This window comes from Eumetopias jubatus, unplaced genomic scaffold, assembly GCF_037043125.1.
Source record: "Eumetopias jubatus isolate StellerSeaLion01/CBP00866 unplaced genomic scaffold, mEumJub1_p1.0 scaffold_16, whole genome shotgun sequence".
NCBI lineage: Eukaryota > Metazoa > Chordata > Mammalia > Carnivora > Otariidae > Eumetopias > Eumetopias jubatus.
The window spans coordinates 70326825-70337150 of NW_028274822.1; the positions used below are offsets into that span (position 1 = coordinate 70326825).

The 10326-nt window shown below is 50.2% G+C and overlaps 2 protein-coding genes across 2 annotated transcripts; one reads left to right on the top strand and one right to left on the bottom strand.

Annotated features, from left to right (window-relative positions):
* Positions 1 to 323: 323 nt before the first annotated feature.
* CUNH5orf52 (chromosome unknown C5orf52 homolog) lies at positions 324 to 6137 on the bottom strand. The gene is made up of 3 exons (XM_028124639.1): positions 5917 to 6137; positions 3718 to 3826; positions 324 to 521 (listed from the first exon to the last, which is right to left on the bottom strand). Exons 1-3 carry the CDS (start codon positions 6135 to 6137, stop codon positions 324 to 326), a joined length of 528 nt encoding a protein of 175 aa, XP_027980440.1.
* A 484-nt stretch (positions 6138 to 6621) lies between these two features.
* Positions 6622 to 10019, top strand: DUSP18 (dual specificity phosphatase 18). Its single transcript, XM_028124793.2, has 2 exons — positions 6622 to 6705; positions 9384 to 10019. The coding sequence occupies exon 2, from the start codon at positions 9453 to 9455 to the stop codon at positions 10017 to 10019; it is 567 nt and encodes a 188-aa protein (XP_027980594.1). The 5' UTR covers positions 6622 to 6705; positions 9384 to 9452.
* Positions 10020 to 10326: the final 307 nt, after the last annotated feature.

Genomic DNA, 10326 nt, shown 5'->3' on the forward strand with positions numbered 1-10326 from the left:
TCACTGTCCCAGGACACTGGGCCTGGCATTTCACTTCAGACAGGTGGGTACCAAAGGTGGATCTTGGCCTTAACCATAAGCCAGCTTGATTCAGCCTCCTCCCAATCAGGCAGCTATGGGTCCGTCAGGATCACCTTCACCAGAACAGATGGGATGGTGGGGCAGGGCAAGGAATACTATAATTGCTGAGGGCTTTTGTGCTCCACTGTCCGCTGGTCTCAGTTTATTGTTGTTCTACGATGGTGTAGGCTGGCTAGCTTCTGCCTCTCTTCCGCCTGTAACCTAGTGTCGTCATGGCCCAGGGGCAGATTATTCCGCCTTGACTAGGGTGGCTGGCTTTTCCTGTTACGCTGGAGTTTGAAGTGGACCTTGTACACGCGGATGCTATCCAGGTACTGCTGGATGTTCATGGATTCCCGTCTCCAGCACCCCAGCTTCCTGAGCTGGTCTGTCATGAACTTTTTCTTCAGATGGTCGTATAAGTGGCTTATCTTTCTCTTGGTCCTGTCTGAGGCTCTTACCTTAAAAAAACAAAAAAACAAAAAAAACAGAGCTGATGTTAGGATGAAGGAGCTACTTCACAGAAAGTGAGACATCAGTGCTGCTGATGGCGCGGTGCAGGGGGTGGGGGGTAGGGTGGAAAATGAGCCAGCTGGACTCAATAGTCCCTAAATAGATTGACTCATAGTAAGCCTCAGTCTCCCTATTTGTAAAATGTGGGCATTGAGCCACATAACCCCTATGGTACCTCTGACAGTCTGCAGCCCAGAAGCCTGATTTGGACCTCAACATCTCTATTGGAAAACTGGTCAGAAGGAGGTGTGTGGTGGGGAGGGTGGAGAAAACGCGCATCCAGTTCCTCCCCTTCCATAAATCCTATCACCCTGTCCCTGGTACTCACTTAGTACTTCCCACATATTGTCTCTGACATCCTCTACATCACAATGACCTCTACTTATTTTGTCTAGCGTATCATTTCTGTCCTGTCCCCAACAAGACTGATGTGTCTAGAAAGGCACATCCTTTATCTTACTCACTCATTTGCTTATTCCAATGAGCTAGCTGTGAAGTGGACACTAAAAAAATCAGCCGCAGGTCTTCAGAGCGACTACAGCATTGTCAGGAAGCTGGGGCACATGCCCAAATGTTTCTAAGTGAGGCAGAGTGACACATCCCCACAAAGAAGTACAGAGCTCAAAGAAGGGAGATACCAAGAAAAGCCTCATGGAGGGTTGACTTATAAATTGGGATTGGGTTTTGGAGGATGGGGAAGTGTTGGGCATGTGAAAACAGAACCAAGTGGAGGGGTGATCCTGGGAGCTGACCATTTTTGCAAACCCTCCTGGGGATTCTAAGCCCTGACAGTGTCTCAAAACCCAGCACAACATAGGCAAAGGAGAGCTCCATTTAAGGCCAGTGTTGCCATGATCATTGTGCAAAGGGAACAGGGATGAACCAAGAACCTAAGTGGATCTTGGGAACAAGGGATGAAGAGGGAGAGTGGGTGTGTTCTCAGAGTGTGCTCAGATGATTCCCAAGACACAAGGTCTTAGCTGTTCTTGTCAAGGTCCTGAGAAACCAGTGGCTAGCCAAAGCTGCCTCTTCTCCTCACGTGAGCACTTTGGGGGAAGGGGCTGGGGGGTGGGGGCGGAGATAGAAACACTGCCATGCTGCCACTCAGGCCTCACATCCACTGAGCTCCTACAAGCTGGGCACTTAGCAAGTCACCAGGTCTACAAATAAGGAGAAGACAGTCTTCATCCTGAAGGGAAGATGCCAGTCAGACCCAGGTCTGCAATTCTACAATGATGCACTGGACGACCTTAGTGAAGTTACTCCATCTCTCTGAGCCTCAATTTCCTGAACTATTAATAATACATAATACATAATGGATGTTCAATACCTAAAGCACATAAGGGCTCAATACAGCTTTAAAAGGAGAACTTCTGGATGCCTGGAGGGTGGCACAGCCCTCTGATACATATAAAGCACCTCAGGAGAGTCTCCAGTTACAGCATCTCACGGATCCTCACCCCACTTGCCAGAGATAGAACATCCCCTCCCTCCGCTGGTGATAGAAATCGACTCCCAACCCATCCTGGGCCAGTCAAAACAGCCCACACCACCTGGTCACACTGACTGCGGCAAGGATGGGCCAGTGACACACCCTGGGCCAACTGGAGTTTCCCCAGGATTTGTCTAATGTGAGCAACAGTGGAAGCACTCCATTTCCTTTCTAGGCTACGGGCCAGGCTTTCCCTGGCCATGCTCACCAGGGACAGCCAGCCTAATGATTATGCCAACATGCACAAAGACACAGAAAAGAGATGAAAAAGTAAAGTGGAAGACACATCCAATGGTACTGGAGTCCCGGACTCCTCTCATCCCAAACATTGGTGACCCTGCCCTACCCATCCTTGATTATGTAAACATTTCGTTCTATTTTACTTGTACTAGTTCAAGTTTAGTTTGAGTCACCAGCTACTGAGAGGATCCTAATAGATCCTATTTTACAAATGAAAAAAGGGAGTCCTGGAGGAAATGTCATCCCCTGAGGTCACAAAAAGCTGGCTTGTCCATTGCCAAGTCCACCCTCTTTCCACTACACTGTGCCGCTGAAGTTTAGCAGAGAGAGAAACACCCAGACCCCTGCTCTTCTTTTGGTCTCTTTGGCCTTTAAGAGGATTTAGCTCCATCTCTTGAGCCTCTCCTACTCTTTTTAATGTCAGAATCTCATAGGCCCATCTAGATTTGGCCCTGGAACATGGAGGGAAGTCAACAGAGTCAAGAAGGAGACAGCAGTTCGGGCGCCTGGGGTGGCTCAGTCGTTAAGCGTCAGCCTTCGGCTCAGGTCATGATCCCAGGGTTCTGGGATCAAGTCCCGCATCAGGCTCCCCACTCGGCAGGAAGCCTACTTCTCCCTCTCCCACTCCCCCTGCTTGTGTTCCTGCTCTCGCTGTCTCTCTCTCTGTCAAATAAATAAATAAAATCTTAAAAGAAAAAAAAAAGAAGGGGACAGCAATTCAACTCTGGGATTTCTGCTCCACTTGAAGAAATGAGTACATTATCACAGTCCATTGTGTTCACCAGGGTCTTCCTAGTGCCCAACACAGTGCCTATCCCAAGCAGCCCCTAATGATGCACATAATGAATTAAATTGAGTCTGTGTGGTGACAACACTGTTTTCCTTCCCCTTCTTCTATGGATTTTGGGGAAGCAGGTCCAACTCTACTTGTCCATAAGCAGAAAGGGGAGGGGCCTCAGTGCTCCTCCAGGTAAAGGAAAAAACAGACCAAAGAGTACTGATGCCATTTCAAACTCCAAGACCCAAGATTTCTTTCTACAGGAAATAGTAGATTCCTAGATAGATAGATTCCTACTATCTCCTATTCCTACAGGAGATAGTAGGAATCCATTCATGGATCCTCTAGAGAAATAACATGATTGGAGGGGGGAAAATGCCACAAGAGCCAAAAAATATGGAAACCTTCTCCCTGGCTCCCTCGGCCCAGCAATAGCTATGACATCTGGGGCAAACCAGTAACCTCGAATCTCAGTTGCCTCCTCTGTAAAATGAGACTTGCTTTAGAGCACCTTGATCACCTCTAAAGTCAGTGATTCCCCCCCCCACCCCCCACCCAGGCTATTGGTGAGGGTGAAGTGAACACGGGTCAAGCCACTAACACCCTCTAATGCAAAAGCTTTTAATGACTTTACCTCCATCTCGTAGATCCGTTGTGCACTGAGGTTGTCACGAATAATCACCCGGGATAAGTTGCTCTTGGGTAAAAATTTTTTTGCCACTGCTTCACTGGAATTCATTAAGCTGGAAGTGGGAGGGAAAAGTGGCACAGGGTGAGATGGCTGGGGCCAAGGCTAGGACAGGGACTGATTTGATGGGGTCCTAGGGGAGTGACTGAGGCTTCCCAGGATTCTTAGGAGGAGGCACAGCTGCCACAATTTTCGGAGGAGCAAGGGAGTAGGCCTAGGCTTCCTCTTGCAGAAAATGTGCACTAAACAGGTATTTTTTGGATGCTGAGAGGAAAAGTCATCCTGAGAAAGATGTGGAAAGGCCCGAAGTGTGAACAGGACTCAAAACTGTCCTCATAAGCAACCATCTTAAGGTGAAAAAATAGGATAAGTTGGGAGGTGGGGGTCTTAGAGAAGAGCAAAAGTTGTAGGGTAGGGTTCAGAGGAATGAATTTGAGGCGGGTGAAGTGGGGGGCACTTGCTCCAGAGCCTAGGTCTAAGAAAGATTGGCAGGGGGAGGGATCAGAAGAAGCAGGGAAAAAGAGGAATGGAGGTTAGGCTGGTTAACAGGGGACTTCTAAGGGAAGAGAGTTTGGAAAAAGTCTAGAAAAGTGAGGGAAGTTTGTGGTGGAAAAAGATTTGAGGAGACTTCCTAAGATGAGAGGACGAAGATGGGATGAGAGGGGTTGGGGGGGGGTATGGACTGGAGCCAGGTGTTCCAGGTGAAACTAGAGATAAAAATTTGGCCAAAATGAAGAATTGGTCAAGAATGCATAACGCCAGGCTTTTGCTTTTTGATAATTTACTTACACCATGAAGTGGTTTTGCAAATATGTACCTCTAAATGTTTTTGCCCATTTCAAAATAATTGTTCATATTTCTTCCTAAAATTTGTAAATTAAGTGTACAATAGAGAAGCAATGGAATAAATTCTAATTAGGCCATACAATAAAATACTATGCAGTCATGAATAAAACAGATATCCGTAGTGTATTAGGTGGGAGGGTGGGGGGAGTAGGTAACACAATAGTGAAATTTCTTGTGATAAATTTTTCCCCCCAAAGTTGAATCACCATGGTGTAGTACTTATATGTGAATGGATCTGGAAGAATATATACCAAAATGTTAAGAGTGATTGTCTGTGGCCATTCATTTTGCTTGCTTGTCTTGTCTGATCTTCCTATAAGGGTACACTACTTTGATAGGACAAAAAAGACAATATTTAAAGGTTAAAGCATTTTGAAGGACTAAAAAAAAATTTCTAATTCATTTTCAGCCAATCTGGAACTATGGTTTTATGAATGTTTTTACATTTATAGACTAGTATAAACAAATGTTCCCAGTCTCTCATTTACATTTTTCTGACAACAAAGGCATGAAAATAAAAAGGCTGACATACAAAAAAGGAGATGCTCACATAAAAACGTCTCCCATACGCTGTTAAAAAACAAAACAAAACAAAAACCCGTAAAATATTTAAAGACACATAAAACGCTCTTCGCCTACTCAGTGGTGCACCATATTTACCAATACTTCCTGGAAAAGTTTAAAAGGGTGGGGGGAACAGAGCCTGTAAATATCCCCTTTCAAGTCATAAACGGTCATTTTAAACCAAATTGTTTTCCAACGCAAGGCCTTTGTGGGAGCCTAGAGGATGCTGCCAGGGCTGTGGAATGGAAGGGAGGGAGGGGAAGTTGGGATCTGTGCGACTCGGGCTGAGCTGAGGGGCTTTCCCAGGACTACCGGGGAACGTAGAGGCTGAGGAGAGAAGTGTCAGGCCGGAAGGCACCTGGGCCTCGCTAGGCTCTAAGGAAGTTGAAGGCTGGCCCAAAGGGCGCTGGGGACCCCGGAGCTATACGGTGTCAAGCCTGGGAGACTAAAGAGCCGGGGAGATTCCGAAGACATGCAGGTGGAAGATGGGAATTCCAGCTTCTCCTGGGAGTCCAGGCTGAGGGCGTTTGGACTCCCGAGCTCCTGGGGGTGCGAGGTGCTGGCCTGGGAAGGGGCCGGGTGGGGCTCGCATCTGTGAGAAATCCAGGCTCTCTTGGGGTTTAAGAGAGTGCCAGGCTCTGACAGGCTCGGGGCTCTGGGAGAGCCATGGCCGAGGTGCCAAGGGACGCTGGAGGAGCGGGGGTCTGAGAATAGCCCTAGGCATCCGGGCTGCACCTGAAAAGCACCAAGGGCTGCGCGGTCCGCGGCCGCAGGAAGCTGATCTGCGGGTGGGTCCCTACGTGGATTTCGGGTTGGCGGCTGAATCTAACGTGCGGGGAGGCCCAGGTCCAGTTGGTGTCGGAACTGGTAGTCGCCTGGGAGGCCGAAAAAACCGATGGCGAGCCCAGGTCCCATTTGACCGAGGGCCTGGACTGCTGGGCAGCCGAGTCTACCATGCTCCACAACGACTCGGCAGGATGAGACAGAGGAGGGCGAGGGCGCGGAGGCCGAGTGAATCCCTGCGCCGACGCGGCGCGCAGAGCAAGGCGCGTTGCCCGGGAGACGCGTGACGGAAGGTGGGACCTTGGGGCGGGACGTAAGCGCGGAGTCTGGGAGGCTGAGGACGCGCGGCAGGATTGTCCCTCGGCGGCCGCCGTGGTGCAGCCCGCCGCGTTGCCGTGGAGACGAGCCGGGCGAGATGGAGCGGGCTGCCGCGCGCTGAGCTGACACTACCTCTCCGCTAGGACTCATGTGGCCCCCGCGTGATCGCGGGGCGGGTAACCGAGTAAGGCCGGGCGGGGCAGCTCCAGGGAACCGAGACGAGGCTGGGGTTTCTCCGAAGACCCGGCGCTGCGGATTCCTCACCGCGAGGAGGGACCATCGCTATGGAAACCAGAGCGCGGGGCAGCGGGGGATTGTGGCTCCCGGATGGTGACCGATCTTCTCTCTCCCCGAGACCCTGACCCGAGGCTTCGGGCGCGGTTGCTTCCTGAACGAACCTGCCCTCCCGCCCACGGGAGAGAGGTAAGACTGTGGGGGTTCTTAACATCCAGGAGGCGAGGGAGCCCATTCCAACGTCAACTCCCCAGAAAACCTAGGAGGCTCACTCCTGAAAGTGGCTCTTTGCTCTTGTCAAGCCATGGACTTCGTCCCACGCTTATAAACCAGTATTAATGAATGCCCCCGGTGTTTGCCGACTTTTCCCACACGTGATGAGACCAGAAAGACCAGCTTTCGGACCTTGCTTCGTGACCCTAGACAGGTCCTTTTCTCCTCTCTACTTCACTTTTACGTGTGTAAAATGGAGATATTAACTACAGACACCTATTATGTTGGCTTGAAGATCGAACCAGATGAAGGAAGCCTAAGGCTTTGTAGGCCGTAAAATGGTGAAACCGATCACCACCACGCTCCCCCTCACGCAAAATGTTCTTCAAATCTTTATGTCATTTCTTGAGGCGATCTTTGCAACTCCCTCGCCCCGAGCCTGAAATAAACCCCTTTATTCTTCACTCCCATAAAGCCCTACATTTCACCGTCCCTAACAGCAGCAAGAATAGTTACCATTTATAGAGGGCTTACTCTGTGTCAGGCCCGTGTTAAACACTTTACCTGGGGTTACCTCATTTCATCCTCAGAAGATCCTTATAAGACAGGCACTGTTATCCCTATTTTCCAGCTCTGTTGTGCCTATAATTGCCTATTTAATGTCTGTCTCTCCCACCAGACTTTGAGCTCTGTGAGAGAAGGGGCCATGACTGTCTTGCACATTTCAATACCCCCAGCACCTAATACAGAGCCTGATAAATATCTCTTGACTAGCATTAAAAAGTCTCTCCTCCCATCCCTACCCTCACCATCAAGAGAAGTCTTCTCTGCACACTCATTGTCCACTGTGATGAATAGCAGTTTCCTGTTGCCCACTGGGCACTAATTTTGGAGACCCTCAGTCCACTTTTCTCTGGGTTTTCGGGTGATAAGGATCCATCACTTTGGGTGATGGAACATCCCTTAGCATTTAGGCTTTCAACTGAGTTTTGGAGAGCTTTTTCTCTGCCCCCACATGACCTTTAGAACAGACAGCCCCATCTGGCCTTCCTGGGGTGAGCCTGATGCATTTGACTCTGGGGCATTGGCTGGGGGTAGGATTTCCTATGTAGCCTTTGTCCTTCCTCTCCAGCAACTTAGGAACCACCCTCACCTCCACCAAGCTCTTCCCCCAAATTCTATGCAAACAAGGCCAGAAAACTCATCCTTTCCAGAAGATCTCTGAGATGACAGAGTTGTGGCTGTTGGAGCCATTCCTCATTCAACAAATATTTATCAAGCATTTACTTATATGGACAGAGAACTTAGCATTGGTGATACAGTAGGAGTAAAGATAGTTACAGTGAATCCCAGTAGAACCACAGACAAATCAAGACAAAACCACATCTTTAGGAAGTGGTAGGAAGAAGAGCACATGGAGCTTAGAAAGCCTGGAGCAGGGTCTTGATTAAACCTGGGGGAAGGGTATGGTTCCAAGGGGTTTCCCTCAGGAAGTGACCCTTAGCTAAGATCCCAAGTCCTCTGTTGAATGGAACAGATCAGGATCTGATGGGCTTGTAGGGAAAGACGGTTCTGGGCCAAGAGAACAGCAAAGGCAAAGGCCCTGGGCCAGGGAGGACCAGGTATCCATGGAGGGGAGTGCAGGGAGGACCAGGTATCCAGGGAGGACCAGTGCAGCCATGGCACTGCAATGGCTCAGCCTAGCCAAGGCCTTTCAGGATGGAGCAAAAGAGGCTAGAGATGGGCAGGAGCCAGACTACAAATGGCCTTGACAGTCAAGCTAAGGGGCTCCATCTCATCCTGACAGTGGGCAGCCAGTGAAATATATTAAGCAGGGGAACAGAGCTCTGCTCCTCATTTGTCTCTGCCTGATGACAGCTGCCAATTTGGCCTTGAGAAGTGTGCTCTAAATCCGAATACTGTTTCAGTGGAACATGTGAAAATGTGCTATTTTTGCAGCTTTGTGCAAGACTGGGAGAGTGAAGGGCCTGGGATTTCTTAGGACAAAGCAGGGGCGTGCCCCTCCCTGGGGTGCATGCCACAACCCTGCTGCGCACAGCATCATGCTGGTATAGCTTGTCTACCTGAGGCCCCTCTGCTTCTCTGGGAGCTGCTGTAGTGCCCCTCATGCTGGCCTCCAGGAAGCTTCCAGCCGCCTTCTTCCCTAGGTGCCCTTCTTAGAGGCCAGTTGCAGGAGCTTGGCTCATGATGTAGGACTCTGTAATTGATGTCACTTTCACAGGGGCACATCCTGTCTCTTCAGAGGGATTCTTGGAGGGGGGAAGCTGAGACCCTTCTCTCTCTTATACCACCAGTGACTCCTCATGTCACTGCTTCAGAGTCTCATGATTTGAGCAGAAAGTCAGAACAGAAGCAAGACTGGGCAAGTGGCTGTGTGAACCTAGACAGAGAGGCCAGGGCGCAGCTGATGGACACAAGTCAGCCTGCCCAGCTAGAGATGTGGAGCCTCCCAAGGGAGGCCTTGACTTCCAGAGTTGGAGATAAGTTCTCTGGGTAGTTCTGCTGTGATGGTCAGAGGACCGCCTTGGGGATCCTGTTATAGACCCACCCATCCACTTCCCAGAAATCCCCTGGGGTTGGCTCTCTGGCCCAGCTGGGCTCCTGCTCTCTAAGCATTCTCTCCCTCCTTGCAGTTTTCCATGGCACAGCCCAACAGAAAGATGTAGTCCTTGTGCCTCACTGGCCGCTGACCCACTGGCCTAATGACAGCACCCCTGTGTACGTTTCCGGTTCAGTTCCGGCAGCCCTCGGTCAGTGGCCTCTCACAGATCACCAACAGCCTGTATGTCAGCAATGGGGTGGCCGCCAACAACAAGCTCATGCTCTCCAGCAACCAGATCACCACGGTCATCAACGTGTCAGTGGAAGTGGTAAATACCTTATACGAGGACATCCAGTACGTACAGGTGCCTGTGGCCGACACACCCATCTCGCGTCTCTGTGACTTCTTTGACCCCATTGCTGACCACATCCACAGTGTAGAGATGAAGCAGGGCCGCACGCTGCTGCACTGCGCTGCTGGCGTGAGCCGCTCAGCTGCCCTCTGCCTGGCCTACCTCATGAAGTACCATGCCATGTCCCTGCTGGACGCCCACACGTGGACCAAGTCATGCCGGCCCATCATCCGACCCAACAATGGCTTTTGGGAGCAGCTCATCCACTATGAATTCCAGCTGTTTGGCAAGAACACCGTGAACATGGTCAGCTCCCCTATGGGAGTGATCCCTGACATCTACGAGAAGGAGGTCCATTTGATGATTCCACTGTGAGCCTGCCAGCACCCCCCACACCTCTGCACCCAGGTCAGAGGTGTAGATCTGCTGTTGACCCCCCACCAAGATCTGAACTTAAAACGTTCCACTTTTGCTGATACAGAAAAAACAGATGATGCCTTTTATAAGGGCCAGAAAAAAAGGAAAGGTGCTGTAGCTTTTAACCTTATTATCCGTATCTTCAAAGATTAAATTCACTAACTGTACAATGGTGCAGAGAAATTTCCTACCCTTCTAAGTGACAGGTCATGGCTGCTGGCCAGTGGGGAGAGTGAGGCCAGTGCCCAGGTCAAGTGGACTGGCA